We start from the raw sequence: 16,034 nt of genomic DNA, 5'->3' as shown, positions 1-16,034 counted from the left end.
ACAGTTTCACAGGAGAGTTTCTCTGCATGTGTTTGGTGCATAAAAGGAACCTGGAGATGAGGAGGATGATGGTGAAGAAACAAAGTTCTCTTTTCTTTCTTTGCCTCTGCATTGTCTCTCAAAGTCTTGTCAGTCTTCCGGGCTTCAGCTTCACGAGACGGCCCAGCCCGGCTCGGCCAGGCCTCCCTTGGGAGTCACCTGATCCCTTGTCCGATCACAGGGCGCCGTGGCCTCAAACGGGGGCGCATTACACTTCGTCAGCAGACCACAGGAAACAGGAAAACAGAAACTGCTGCTTCACGCCGTTCTTCCCAACCCTCGTCGTCTCCCGTTGCCTCATCAGGTTTCACCTTCATCAGAAACATCAGAACGGGTCTCCTCGGCCTGGTTTGGTTTCTGGTGATGGTCGACTTAAAAGTATATAAGTCCAAGCTTGGTTCTGACGCACAGAGGTTCTTTATTTCCGGACGTAAGCGTCTGAAATCCTCTGACTCTAAGGTCACAGCATGTTGTTGGTATGACTAAGAAACTTCGGCTCTTTCAGAATCCTCTGGCGTGTTGTTGTGACCTCAAAGGGCTTCACACTTTTTCTGCTTTTAAGAGACTTTCAGAGATGTCTGCAGCCGCTCTTATACTACTCTGTGATACATTTCGAGCCAAAGCACATTTACCAAGGCTTATGCTCTTCTTCTACTTAAGTAATTTACACTCTCTGACTTGAAACATGTTCCAGGTAAGTGGCAATTCTCCTACTTATGCAAAATGTATCTGCACTCCTCGTCAGCCGGCTTTTAAGATGGAAAATCAGGCTGCAATTTCAGTTTCAAACACTCCTGCTCTGTTTCCCTGCACACAGGAAACATGGTGAGCCATAGGTCTGAGCAGATACCGTTCTGGAAACTGGGTCACATTACACACAATGCGTTACATAAACATTTAAAGGTGGACATTCATACAAAAAAGAGGGCTGCATTCGGAGCCGTGTTGGCTTTTTTCCACCATGCACAATACATTTCCAGCAGGGAGCAACAAAGAAATCCATCCATGCAACAAACCCAGGCAGAAAAAGAAAATAACGGACAGAAATGTGTTACGATGCTGCTGAAAAAGCATAAAAAGAACAAAATGGTGGTCTGGGATTGAAGTGGAGGATTCATTCCAAGCTCTGAACCCAAAAAGGGAGAAAACTGACAGTGTTTCAACTTCAATTGAACTGCTCTTACCTCCACCATAATGTGAAAGGCGTGCTTGTTGAAAAGGAACATAAGAAGCAAACAGAGAAATTATTGTCTGTCAGTTAGTGGATGAAAAAGAGGCAGATAAAAGGTAGGAGATGACAGCTCGTCCCTGAGCAACCTTTTGTTCCTCCTCCTCGCACTCCAGACCAGAGGAGGGGGAAAGCTATGGTTCGGGGACACATGGAGGGTCACAGGTCTGGATCATAGAGGTGTTAATAAGCAAGATGACACATTTTCAGGAATGTAAATGAGACAGCAACAGAAGATGGATAGAAAAATGTCTGAATGGAACAAAACGTGTTCCTGGATCACAGAGAAAGCGAAGAAACAGAAATGCAGAGTTCAGAGCGAAAGCCCCCCGTCCCCTGATGACAAACGCAGAGAAGTGTTCCCACAACAGACACAGAAATGTTGGGTAAAGACAGCGAATGAAAGGAGATTAACTAAGAGCTCAGACCGTGCAAAATCAGACACAAACATGTTCTCAACAAGAGCTGGATGATTCTTTCTTCAGTCACAAACTTAATGCCTTCACATGTAGCAGGAGACACTGGATCTAAAAATGCCAATATTCTAATTTCAGAACATGTTGCAAAAAATTCATGGTTCATTCTTTTCTCCGGGATCATTAGAGTCTCTGCACCCTGATGAATACGATGGAAGAGGCTCACTAATAAAACAAACCATGAGATTTTGGGTCTGAATCAATCTGCAAAAGGTTCCAGATCAGAAATTAAAGTCTAGGGTTGAGCAGAAAAAAAGGCGAGACTAGTGTTAAAGTGCTCCGTGTGAAAGCTGTGGGTCTGTGTACTCAGACAGAATCAATTCCAGTTTGTCTCCACTTCGCACTGTGGTGTGAATAACGGAGGCCTGGTGGCAAATATGCAGCTCACGATGGACTGTGATTACGACAAAATGACAGTGTGCAATAAAGTTACTCTGCCGAATAGAATTCTCTGCATTTAATCCTCTGAAGGTGCGTCAATAAAGTATTAGTGCAAGAAAATCAAACGTGTTCTGAATGTGATAAACCCCCCCCCCCCTTCATTTTTATGAACTCCTATTCCACTTCTTCCCCGGTCTAATGTAAAGCTCACGACTTCCTGTGAAAGTACAGCAGGAGCTCTTTCCACCGTGCTGCTTCTCTTTCTTCCTTCAGAGCCTCTCGTCGTAAAATTAAAAGAACAGAGCCGTGGTAATGGGTCTGTTAATGATCATTAAGTGGGAACAATTACTTTTGCATCATGAAGACTGCATGTTTCATTACCTTGAAAAGAAAATAATGGCTGCAGCTTAATGTCGTTTTCCTCTGACCGACTTTAAGCTCATTTTCTGCAAAAGAAAGATGCAGAAAATCATACAGTGGGAGCTATTCTAGTTTCCTGTGCTCCTAAATGTGTGTGTAATTAAGAAGCTACTGTCATATATTCTGTTTATTAAAAATTCAGGCCTACCTTCAGCTTGTTGACTATTTCCTCTTGGTGCAAAATGAGAATTAGAGGCTGAATCTAAGGCATGAAACATAACAACTTTAAAGGAGTTTAATCTGCCTTTGCATGTGTGCAGATCTGCGAGCATGCTTTCTTTGTTTTTGCAGCATATGTCACATAGCATACTTATTCTTTAAAAGGAGATTTCCCTGCATCAAAATGTGCCTGTATTCATATTATTGACATTTAGAATCCACAATAAGAATAAAAGAAGAGAATCAGAAGTCCTCATTGTGCATGTGTCACGTCTCTTTCTCTCCTCCGTTCAGACTGCAGCCTCTCGTTCCTGACGTAATCACATTCCTCCTTTTAATTAGAGGTTTAGATTAAATGTGTGCAGTGTGATGCAGAGCTCGGCCCATTATAAAGGACGCAGCTTTGAAGTTGGCTCCGGTGCGCCAGGCAACAGTGAGAAAATGCTCCATTACTACCAACACCTCTGATGAACAACTCCAATAACTTCCTGTATGCTCAGCATGCTTTAAAAGCTGAGCAACAACAGGTGAGGGCAATCTGTTCCTGTCACATTAAAAATACATGAGTGAGTACAGTGCATTATGTGCTGATGAATGCAGGACTTCATACAAACAAGCATGATGAAGCATTAATTCTGGACTATAAGATATCCTCTGTTTTTAAATGTCTCTGCACAGCTGAAACATAACAGCGAGGGGAAAAAACAAACATTCACCTCGTTTGATTAAATGTTTAAAGAGGTAAAAATGTGAAATGCAAAGAGCTCTGACAGTTTCTGTACTTCCTTTGTAATTTTGGATTGAAATGACAAAAAGAGAGCTTGTTCTCTGACGCTGACAGGCTAATGTTGTTTTTAAAAAGTGTCTGACAACATTACAAAAGAAGTCAGAGACAGAACTTTTTCCAATCAAGGTGAGATCCTCGTCACACCGCTCTCTTCACGAGAACCAAACAGCTTCTTCACAAACATCATTTCCCCTGCAACAGACGGGAGCTGCTGTTCTGCAGCGTGTGACTGAGATTTAAATCACACACAATATTTGTGTTGGACTTAATAACACACAAACATAACTGACCGAGGCAGAGTTAGAGAAGCAGCTGTCTTCTTCTGTGAGGTTAAACTTTGAAGAGAGGATGCAGCAGCTGTTTCTGGTTTTTAAAATCTCCCTGAAACCTTACGTTAGACACCAAGAACAACAATTTGAGCCTGTTGGAGGGGAAAGGAAGAACTTTTAGTTGAAGTATTGTGTAGTTTTACAGCTGATTTGCTCATGAGGATTATGCTGCAGCTCATACAGCTGGTTTTCAGAGATCTACTGGAGGACTATAAAATATGCCATAAAGGATCAACATGATTTCGTGTGGCTCACTTGTTTGTTTCTCCAAATAAGAAAATCTTTACCACTCTGATGTCAAGTGTTGATTTCACAACATGTGTCCTTTCTAACAGCTTATTTTCCACATGTCAGATATCTTATCAGCAAACTAAGTCCTGAGCCGTCTCCTTCTATCTCTGTGTGATTACATCAGGCAGGTGTTGCATGGCATGTGGTGGAGTAGACGGAGGGTTCGGTGTGTGTTTTACTCTCAACAGTGCGAGAGCTGCTCGAAGCAGTCCTCCATGACTTTCCGGGAGTGAGCTGTTTGAGTGATTTTCAGGAGTCACCTCTGCTTTTTTTAATACAGCCTGTGGTGCGACACAAAAACACATTCTTCAACAACAACATAAAAAAATGAGACGATAGAAATAAATCCCTCCACATCTCCCTCCTCCTGCTGCATCTCTCTCTCAGCTCTCCATGGGATTCCTCCATCTCCTATATTGAAAAACCTGCTTTAATCAAGTACCAAACAAGCTGCAGATGCCACAGCAATTTCATGTGTTTCAGATGGTGAGTGCAAGCTTGTTTTAGCTTCCTTCATGTAGCAACCGGGTGGGGTTTACTGCATTAGCTCCTTACAGCAAAGGATATGAGCTGACTCTTAAATACATTCCTGTACGCGTGACCTCCTTTCCATCTCCTGTCCTTGTACACCTACTCATTCATGCACTGATACACTCCTGCGAGAGAACACACAGAAGAACACACATCCAGCATGACTTCATTTGTTCCATCTCGGCTATTTCATTTCATTTTCTCCCCCCTTGTGATTTGATGAATATTTCAGCCGTTTGAGTTTTTCCACTGTGTCATCGTTGGTTATCTGATCGTCTTTGCTCATGATCTTGTTTGCTTTATTTATTCATTCATAAAATCTTTCCAGGTAAGACGTTTCCTCACAGAGCTGTTTCTCTAATGCACATTAGCATTTGTTTCCTGACTGTATTGTATCACTGTCTCTTTATCTTCCCCTTTCTATGCTTTAGCACTGTGCAAATACAATAACTTAGCTGAGAGAATTGCATGTCTCTGTTCACTCTCCTCCCACGCGCTCCCCTCCCACCCACCCACCCACCCACCCACCCACCATCCATCCTCTGAGGCAGAGCTCTGAGCGCCTCTGTGTTTAGTTTTGTTTGCCTATATAAAGCCTCATCAATAATGCAGAGGCCCCTGACTCCTCTTCCATACTGTGGAGGCTCTGCATGGGTTTTCTTTTTCCCCTGCTGCCGAGCAGCAGAGAGTATACGCTCGCTCTTCAGCTCCAACCGCCTCAGAAATGAAAAAAAAACTGTAGGAATCAGGGTTTTGGAGATACAGAATACAGAAATGAAGATTTGGAAGTGGTTGGAAGGTTTGCAGAGATGATGAAACTCACATAGAGTGAAGAACATGTAGCAGCCGGGTTGTATTTCCCCTAACTAATTAGCTATAGAGAGAAGGAATACATGATTGTGTGAATAAGTAAGGAGGAATGAAAGGTGAGAAAGTGCATGATGAGATGTAGGTCAAAAGAATTATCTGGATCTGAGCAGCAATATGCACTAAAAATTTTAAGATTTTAAAGATGTAGAAAAAGTGGGAATGATAAAACCAGGAAGTCTCTTGTATGTGCACGAAACTTCAAAAGAAGAAACCTACAGACACAAACACAACAGTGTCCACACAGAGCGCCGTATGGAGGGCTCAGCTCGGTCTCTGCTGCATGGGGCAGGAAAGGCCAACGATGTTCCAGCCCACTGAGAAACACGCTCAGTGGTGGAGAGTTGAAAAGAGAAGGCAGACGCAGGTTCTCGTTTTCTGCAAACTTGAGTCTGCTTGAGGAACTAAGATCACTGACTAATGCAGATAAAAAAGGAAAAGAAATCTTGTGAATCAGGCTGAGCTGAGTCTGAGCAATGAACTGTTTGAGATTTTTAACCTTGATGCTCGAGCGTTCTTCGATCGGTGCATTTTAAAGAAGCCGTTTCGAACGCTGTTGGTCATTTCTTTGTTTATTTCTCAGCTTCTGATCCATGCAGGAACCGGCCCGTTTTACATTTCTCCTTTGTTTGCAATTAACAGATGAAATGGGATGCAGCGGCCACCGCGGCTGAACAGACAAAAAGAGAAACTCTAACTGCTTCAACAGCAACTTTGAAGAAAGGGGACACCACTGTCCCCGCTGCCACTTTGATTGACAGGTGACCTCTAGAAACACAGTACAGTGATGAGTGTTGTGGAGCAAAGATGAGGACACAGAGTGGTCAGGAAGGCTTGTTTTCCAACCTCGGTGAGACTTACATGTGTGGGGACCAGGGCAGCTGGGTAGGCCAGTTTGTGATGCCTCCACATCCAGAAAGAGAAGAGGACGACGGCGGCCAGGCCGATGATGGGGACCAGGGAGTACAGCAGAGTGCTGAAGAGCTGGGGCTTCTGGGAAAATGGGTTGGAGGTGGCTGTGAGGGGAGAAGAGAAAGGAGAGTAGAAAGAGGCAGAGAATTAACAAAACAGGACTCATAGAACGCACGAACCTGAAATAAAGCTTTGAAATATAAAAAATAAACAGACAGGAAGAGGAGAGATGAAGGAAGTTAAAAAAATAGAAAACAGCACGCCTGATTTGCCTGACTTTGTGCAACATCATCTCTAAGTGCTGCAGCAACTGTGCTCACAGCTTACTGCCACTGTGCTTAGGGATCATATCATTGCACGCACACACACTCACACACGCACACACGCAGCAGGATTAGCAAATCCATCTCGTGACATAACGTAATCCGCCTGCCAAAAATAACAGAGCCCTGAACTGTGTCCGACCCCTGCAGGAGGCGCTGGGTGACGCCTGCTGGCTCAGCCTGTCCTCCCCATCACAAGGTGTGACAGTCTGATTCGGCAGTGCTGTCAAAGCACCAACTCCCCGGACGCAGACCGCGGGGGGCCGTTTGGGTTTGCACCAGCTGCATCATGGGACTCTCAGGGTTTTGTTTCTCTGCAGGGTGTCTGCAGGTTTCAAGAAGTCAGATTTTAAAGGAATGCAAAGAGACAACTTAGCTGTGAAGTGATGAGTGCAAGGACAGCAGAGACGCCATTTGTTCGTGAAGTATCGTCATTCTTTGTAATCATACAAATGCGTTTACAGATGAGCTTCATTACTCTGAGCTCCTCTGAAAACTGTCATCTCATTTAGCTGCTCAGTGACGTCATCTGTCCTCCACTGTTGTTTTATGTTAAGTGTTAGCACTGGATGTTGGCCTGCTATCAATTATACCATCTTAAGTGAACGTAAACTGAATGCTAATGCATTAGCAGCAATAAATGCATCATTTGAAGGCTCTGTGCTTAAAGCAGAGGTTGAGAAAGGAGGCCTAGTTATAGAATTAACTGCAAATGTGTTTCAATCTTGATGTGCTTCAAACTTTTGGCCTAAACCGGATGATTTAATGTTTCAATTTCAACTTTCAGTCGAGGTCAGAGCATTTCCATGTCGACCCTGGCATGCGTCTTTCTTTTTGACACCTGGAAGCTCAGCAGCTGGCAAATATCCAGAGCACAAGTGCCTTACATCACACGCTTTGTCAAGGGCTGTGTCCTCAAAGTAAAACAAGGATAATGTGTTAATGTTCTGTGGTGGTTAAAAAAGTTAAATATACATCAAGCTTACCAGACATATTCAACCTCACATACTGTACAGGCTGTTCTGCTTCATCAGTCTGAGGTCTGTAGTAGTTTAAACTCATATTACATCTACATACTACGATACATGAATATAATAAGATGAAAGAATACAATGAAGAGGAGGAAAGGAAGAAGAAGAAGAAGAAGAAGAGAGCTGACTTCATACTCAAAGAGGAGCATCTTGTGCTTCAGCTGAAATCTAAAGCTGACAGAAACATTGCGAGGAACATATCTGTGTGTGTGAGTACATGTTGGACTGTACATACTGTAGGCGGTCGAATGGTGCGGGTCACTCTGTGGGGGCGCTTCTGGAGCGTACAGGAACTTCTCGTTGCACATGTTGCCTTCACAGCAGCAGAAGAAGACATCGGGGCTCTCCTTCCTCTCCACACACTCATTACTGTGGAGCACAGGCAGGTGGAAATCAGGAACAAGGAACACACACTCAAAAATAAAAAAAACCCTCTCTCCTCTACCGGCATGCTGCGAGTAACATGGACGCAGTTTTTCTAAAGTGCAAGTGAGTGGAAAAAGGAACCTCATCAGTGAGGAACACTTATATAAATGAAGCAGTATGCACTCACTGCACAAGATGTGTTTTCTAAGAGCACACACACCACTCACACACATGCACACACACTCCCCTCCTCCCTCTCTGTCCCCCCTCTGCCGCAGGAGATGTGAAAGAAAAACATTTATAAAATAACTCCCACACATCACCAATACACACGCATGCAAATACACACACATGTGCACTAACAATCACACACACACACACGCAAGCCTTCACACTCGCACAGTCATCAGATAAAAGCCAAAGGAAGTGGCAGCCGCCCTCGACTTGCTCTGGACTCTCCAGGGAGGCGAGGCGGCGCCGTCTGAGCAGAGGTACCCAAACTGTGCGGGCTGCAGAATCTACAACAACTTTATCGCTAAGGAATCAAAGACAAACACACGAGCAGAACCGGCTCCAACCAGGATCTGATCACTGGGAACTATAATACAAACATCTATTGATATTCACTGATCATGCATTTCGACTTCTGACAACTTGGGTGATTAAAAAGTAGACTTGTGGGAGTCAGAGGGACACAAAGGTGTTTTTAAATGTTCTCAGAATTGAGCTTTCATCATGATGTGCAAGCTTTGTCCGGTTAGAGAGACATGTGCTGCTGCTCTATGTTGAGAATGAGTCAACAGCATTTTTTAGCAAGGACTTGTGCGTTGATTAAAAGTGCAAAAAGGTTCATTTGCTCCTGCAGAGGCAGACGAACACACAGACTGGCTTTGAGAAGTTTATCCTTAGAGCATGGCCTTTTAGATTCAAACTCTGTCTGGTGTTAAAGTTATTCACTGTTGTCTTCAGTTTTTGGATGTTTGTGTGAGCGGTGATGTTTAATGAATGCATACAGTCCCTCTCTCCATGATCCTTCGTACCTGTCGTAGCAGTTGACGTCGTCCAGCCAGCAGCCCTGCTTGACGATCTCGATGGTACCGGACACGTTCTTCCACGTGGCGAAGCAGTGCCGCCGCTTGTCTTTCTCGCCATAGCAGGGCTCGATGCCGCTGCGGTTGGTGCGCTCCTTCTCCCAGCTGGAGTTGTAGTAGGCGCACTCCTGCGTCTCCGAGCGTCCCAGGATGGCACCTGCAGAGGACAAAAACAGAGCATTCCTTCAAGTTGTCTTTCAAAATTGAGGAGACAAAATCGAAGTCTTGTTGTCTTTCACTGCAGGAGAGAAATTACTGCAACTCTATCAAATGCTTCTTCAGATAAACCTTCAAAATCTTGTGAAAGCAGCTTTTGAATTTGGGGATTTACAAGCCACTGAGGCGAAGAGATGAAGCAGTTATTTTCCTCCAAAAGGAGACCTTTTTTTTTGTATCAATAACTGGTGGAAGGACACATCTTTACAGCCTCAGAGAGGGAAATAAAGCAAAGTCACAAAACATTTAGGGATGGTAAAACTCACCTCTCCGGTCGCACCAGAGAAAGAGAGTCGATAAAGCAAAGAAAAGTGAAAGCTCTTCAAACCTGAACACTAAAAACCAGCCAGGCATGACTGAGGAAGAGAAAAGCAGAAAATCCTGTTCACCACTGAGCCAATAGTTTCCCTCCCCGCCAAAATAAAAGGGACTCTGATTTCCAGGCGGCAGCTTTTTCGCAAACCGATATCCTGGGGAAAACACTGCATGACAGCTTGTCAGTTTAGCATTGCTGCCGCCGCCTCTCATAACCTGTCAGAGAGTTAGTCCACTTTAGACTGCTGACGAGACTGAAGATGGTGGGCCTCGCATTTGTTTCCTTCTCTGGTGATGCAAAGCAAACAGCTCAGACTCACAAGAAGCCAGGGTTCACTTCCTGCGTAACTCAAGGCTTCATTAGTCCAGCTTTTATTAAGGTGCTTTTATTTATTCCTCACTCAGACATGACTGCAGAAATCACACTTCAGCAGCCAGCTTCCTCCTCTCTCGTTGGAAAACTATTACTTAACTTGTTTGTGTGAAAACACATCATCACGCCCTGGAAGAGGAGGGCGTGTGTGTCAAAAGGTTATCAACTTCCTCAAGCTTTTAGCATTGGTCAGAAGAGTTTGCAGTTCTGCTCTCATGCTGCCCAAATAACAAATGCATGCAGTCCTTTCTTAACAGGTCAGGTTCATCTACTCTCTGTAGAGTCTACTAATGTTTCAGTCTTTTTTTGAAGTGTTAAACTGTTTTAGTTCCTTTATTTCTTGCATTTGGAATCCTCTCAGGCAGATGGAAGCAGGCTGTTAGCAGAACATTTCACAAAAAGCTTTCTTATTTGTTTATCGCCGCTTTATGAACTTTAAATTGTCTTTTTTTCTAATCTCCCATCCTGCAATCATTTGCAATCTTGCAACCTTCCCCCCTTTTTATTTATTGTTCCTCCTAATGCACCAAAACGCTCTGTGATTCAACAGAAAGTGCAGGGCAAATAAAGAATAATGCTCCCATTTAAATGATGATTATCCACTCTCCCCTGCCAGGAAAATTAAGTTGCAGAGGAGGAGTGTGTCCTGCACCTCGCTGACCGCTTCTGCTCCAGTCACAGCAGAAGCTTCCAGAAATAAGGCCTCAGCTTGCATAACAGAGGCTACCTTTAGGAAGAGCATGTATTTCTCAATAAAACGGCTGCTTATGTAAAGCTAGTTAATGCCAACGTTGGGCCCTGAAAGCATCACAGGTCTTTTTAACAGCTGTGGATGGAAAAGAGAGACGCAGAGTGGATACTTCACTGACAGGCGAGGTCACTGTGCCTCTCAGCAGCACGGACGACGTTTTCCTCTCTCCTTAAAATTCATTTTCCAACGAAGGCCTGAACTATTTCAAAACAGGTACGACTGTGACCTGTCGCCTGAGACATCGAGAGGAAGAGAACAAGGCCAAAAGGGAGGAAGGAGGGAATATTCAAACCACACACCAAGGTAAGGTGTGTGACGAGGATTGTGTCAATAAATACGTTCGCCCAAACATGTAGGAACGCATAAATAACGCTGAAGGGAAGATGACATCAGCTGTGTGTGGTTCATGCGGTTTTAATTTCACTCCCTCCTTCAAACTCTCAAAGCAAACACCGTCTCCATTTTTTAATCGTTCACAAGTTTCTTCAAATAAAACCTTGAGAGTTTCAAATCCCTCGAATCAGAGCAGGGCCACGATGCTTTCAGCAGGACGCATCTGCAGCAAGGTAATGTATGACGAAGGGCCTCTTATAACGCAAACAATGTTTACTCTCCTGAAATCAAGGACTCAATAAAGGCCGTCAGATATCCCATCATGCCTTTCAGGCGTGGTCCGCCTCCGGTAGAGGTAAGGATATGAAGATGTTTGCTGTGACCGGAACAAACGATTGTATTTCTCAACCACAGAGAAACCTCAAGGCTACTAAAGATAAGGAATCAGGTTTGATGTTTTTCTTGGCCGCTCTCCTTGGATAACCTCCTCTCTGCGGTGTGATTCTGCATCCCATGATGGATGTGATGATTCAGTCTGAAAACAAGGCGCATAATCCTCGCTGTGTTTATGAAGTCTATCCTCTCCATCGGGCCCTTCAGCAGCTTCTGCATCCATCGTACGGCGCCTGGTTGTCATTTTACTCGTCCTGAATGCGTCGGTCCCTTCGCCGGCCCTCCAGGGAGCTGAAGGCGATAATTACAAGGAGGTATGCGGAGGTAAAGCAGAAGGTTAGCTCATTAGCCACTTCTGGGGTAACAACATTAGCCATGCTAGCGCTGATCCCTGTGGACGCTGCATCGAGGCGCTTGTTGCATTTATATTTTCATTTTACTCAGAGTGATTTACAATGGAGAGGAGAGCCGGAGTTTCTGGATCAACTTTGTTACAGGCGAGTCATGATAATGAGCATGCAGTCAACAGCTGATGTATGATAAACACAGGAGTCATCTGCTGACTTATCAGTAGACTTTAAGTTACTGAGGTATCTCTTCTACTTTGGGAGTCAAACTCAATAAGTTGGTGAGCTCACCTTCTTCCTAAAAAGATGAGTCCAGAGTTCAAATAGAAGCTGATTTCTTCATTAAATAATCAATGAACTCACTGACTGATTCTCAGCTCTATTAGCAGACACATGCTTGGCTCCAGCGCCTGCCCTTACAGGAATATTTGTCCTTGCTGTGAGATAAGCTGGTGTCTGCTATCACATCATTAATAATAGCTATCATCTTTGATTCAACATGTTTTCCAGTGGCCTGAACGTCACTCCCTGCTTTACGTCAAACTTTGATTGTGTGGATATAAAGAACTGGCACGAAGGCAAACTTTACTTTACCTAAAGTGGCGGTCCACCAACGTGTTTCTGAGAAGTAAAGCGAGACTTGGAGCTGTTCTTTTTTTGTTCTTTTGCCAAGGCAAGCTGCAACACCTCATCAGCTCCATTGATAACGCCTCCCCTCAGGTATTACACTGTGAGAACGAGCTGCCAGCCCTGTGAACTGCAAAAGCAGTCCTGCGTTGTAAATACAGCCGTTGAGAGCACAAATCAATCACTTCTCTGAATTGAGGCGACTGCCTATAGAGCCGTGTGCCAAAGGTGGGCAAAGAGCTGCGTGGCGGTATGGCGGATATGAAGGATAGAAAGCAGAGAAATCAATCTTCTGACTAAGTCTCTGCTCAGAGTTCACTAAAGCGGATAATGTCACCAAGTGCAGAGCCTACACGGAGCAATTGTGCGAGGACATACAATAGGGCTTCCACCCACGAGCACACATCCAGGCAATAAGGAGAGAAGGCTCTTTGTCTAAGGAAAATATTTCACGCATGGAAATGTCAAACATGAGCGGCACAGCGACGCTTTGTTTGGATGCTGCAGAGAAAGACCGCTCAAGAAATACAGTGTTTGTGTGAATGTAGCAGCATGTTGTTCAAGCAAGGTCATTTTCTTGGTAATGATGCTTGTAACATATATTTAATTCATAACGCGCTCCAAGGAAAGCTTCACAGAGTGTGGAAGCAGAAGAATGGAAACAAATGGAACAAAAGTGAGAGAAGGAGGGAAAACAAAGGGCTGGAAGCAGTTCAATCTTTATCAACATGTCTTGTTAATTAAAAATAATGTGAGGCCCAGTGGAAGGTCAGCTCACTAGGGGCTAAATTAGCAAGGAGAGAAGCGTTTGAACAATATATGCCTTCATGCTTCAGCTGTGAGAAAGCCCAACAATGCAGCGGAGAGGTTTTGTGATGTTTAATTGATCACCACCCTGACAAAAAGGAAATCTTTGTCCTTTAAGATGAATGTTTGCTCACAAGGGGCAGACCCCGATCAGTCAAATCACTACAACACCTTCAAGCTTTCCCCCCGCTTACACTTTCCTTTCTTCTCTTGAAAAAGAATCGACCACAAACATTTTATAGAGGCTCCTTTCTCTCTTTTCCAGTCATACCAGAGATTTATCAAGGTTAACCGTGACCTACTTTAGAAGCGGACATTTCTGCAACGCCTCCCGCTGCAAAACGTCTGAAAACACCCGACCCATTTCTCAATCCACTGGGGTTTCATTCTGCTTTTCACCTCTCGCTAGCAGCCTGTTGCCTCTGAAGATTCACTCTGACATTTTATATTTTTTCATTTCAGGCATAAAGCTAATGCTCTTTCCACGTCCGCTCCAGGAAAATTCAAAGAAACATGCTGAAAAAAAAGGTTTGTGATGTTCCTGCAGCAGCAGAGCGATCAGATAAAGCAATTAGACGGAAGTTTTTAAAGCACAATTAGGCTGCAAACAGGAGATGTAATTCAGCAGAGATCACGTAATATGAAGATGGAAGAGATTGTTAGTTTGGAAGAGATGCTGCGACAGGAGGAAATGACTGATTATCTGCAGCCGGCTCTGAAAACTCGATCTTTTGTGTGACAGCCAAGGAGGTCACGCTAGGTAGAGTCAATTCAGAGCAGCTGAATCTGAGAGTTACAGTGGGAGGCCGTGACACCGCGAGCACAACGAGAGGGCGAAGCTTTCCTCTTTGATAGCGAGATGCACCGTGATAGACCTGAAGGCTGACAGCCAACTCGCTGCTGGCCTCAATTCACCTGAGGCTTCAAAAGGAAATTGTATCCGCTGAATTGATTCAAGCTTTCAGAGATTAAATGTTCAAAAAATGATGTGTGGAGGGAAGATTTACAGCAATGCTATGGATATTTTACAAAATCAAAGCTAGTAAATGTGATACGCTGGTTTAGACAAGTTGCTTTCAGGCTAAATTTAAAATAGAGAAAGTGCCAGTTTGAAGAATCAATGAAATCATGTTTTCATACTTTAATAAAGGCTGAAGTAACTGCTTTTAGAAACCTACATCAGTCTGAACATGGCCTTAGTCCTGAGAGTAACATCAGTGAATACAGCAGGAGGATCAGCTTCTTGTTTTGTCCCCTGAGGAGCTACAAACTTTCTTTTTCTATTTCCACAGATTTAAAGTTTGTGTTTCAGAAATCTTCTCTGAGTGTGTTGTCAATTATCTCTTGAATTGGGAGATGTAACTTTAAGAAATGTGTCCTCAAAGCACATCATTTTATGAGACAGTAAGAAGCCTGAGCTGAGTAATGGCTCAAATTCACTTAGTTACTCAAATGACACGCTCGCTCTCAACCACCTCCTCCCATCTCCAACGCGAGCCAGACTTCCTCAGCGCAAACAAACCTCACAAGAGACGGCTACATTAAGTCCCGTGTATCAAACATGTCTCTTTATCAGCCGAGTGAGAAGTACGAGGTGGAAGAGCTGCTTCTGGTCTGATGTGCAGCCAGGGCAGTGAGGTGCATGCTGGGCGGGAAATGACCGCCATCGAGTTGCCAAATGTTGGAGAAAACTTTGACATCGTCACTCTGGATGGTCGCCAGCGGACGCTCTGGGGTTTTGTGCTCTTTACTCCAAAACTAAAGCCGGCTGGAGAAAGAGAAAGAGTGTGATTCATTTAAGGATCTGTTAGCAGCATTGTTCCTGAGAGGTTTAACAGCATCACGAACATTAAGGAGCAAAATAATAACACCTGGCAAAGAGGCTGCAGTTAAGCCTCACAGTTTTCAATACAGATCAAACCATCACATTGATAAACGTACACTTGGCCTGTCTCCATCAGCAGCTGTGTTAACACCACCACACAATGATTCACCCTACTGTATATCACATTTAAGAAAGCTTTGGAGGAAACTGAGAAGTAGGGCAGTCACGTGTTCTGCTGACAGGTGATCTCTGCATCATGCAGCAGAAGCTTTAGCTCCTCAGAGTCAAAGAGAGAAAGGGGAAAAGAACAAGTGTTACATTAAAATGTGATAATTCAGACTCAGAATCTGTCTGTTGAGCATGTTTTTGCCTGACAGCTGCTGAGGAATCCAGGAACTACTATCTAATTTCCTCTCTGGCTGGTCACAGAGGCCGTCCATGCAGCACTTTGCTCTGTAGCCTCATAATGAAGTGGCATTTTGGCGGGGCAGGCCTGCTCTGAAGTAGGTAAACAACTCATTCATCAAGGGTTTTTTTGTGCGGCTGCCAGGAGTGGGGATTGTTCGTTATGATGGAATTTGTTCTAAGGATCAACTTATCATCTGCGTCCGGTCTTAGATGAAATAGACTCGGGGTGATGCATGGCTGTGTGGGGCGCTGGTTTGTGTGGGAATGTGAGCGACTGGAGGTAAAAACAAATGTGAGCGATGATCTTTTAATAATAGTGATGAATAAAGAAGTGAGGCCGAGGTCAGGAGTCAAGCTGCTGTCTGCCAGCAATTTGTTCTCACTGCTGGTGCAATTTGACACTGCTAC

The 16,034-nt window shown here is 44.2% G+C and overlaps 1 protein-coding gene across 2 annotated transcripts in view; it reads right to left on the bottom strand.

The window, feature by feature from the left end:
* LOC117808384 (activin receptor type-2A-like) overlaps window positions 1–16,034 on the bottom strand; it is a 39,896-nt gene that overhangs the window by 12,695 nt on the left and 11,167 nt on the right. For both annotated transcript variants that reach the window (XM_034678108.1, XM_034678107.1), the window contains 3 exons: window positions 9,181–9,388; window positions 8,010–8,143; window positions 6,370–6,524 (listed from right to left, as the gene is read on the bottom strand). In XM_034678108.1, coding sequence (XP_034533999.1) covers window positions 6,370–6,524; window positions 8,010–8,143; window positions 9,181–9,388 — 497 coding nt within the window. The remainder of the gene's footprint in view (window positions 1–6,369; window positions 6,525–8,009; window positions 8,144–9,180; window positions 9,389–16,034) is intronic.

This window comes from Notolabrus celidotus, chromosome 24 (assembly GCF_009762535.1).
Source record: "Notolabrus celidotus isolate fNotCel1 chromosome 24, fNotCel1.pri, whole genome shotgun sequence".
NCBI lineage: Eukaryota > Metazoa > Chordata > Actinopteri > Labriformes > Labridae > Notolabrus > Notolabrus celidotus.
The sequence above is the reverse complement of the archived record's forward strand: the minus strand, read 5'-3'. Positions and strand labels throughout refer to the sequence as shown.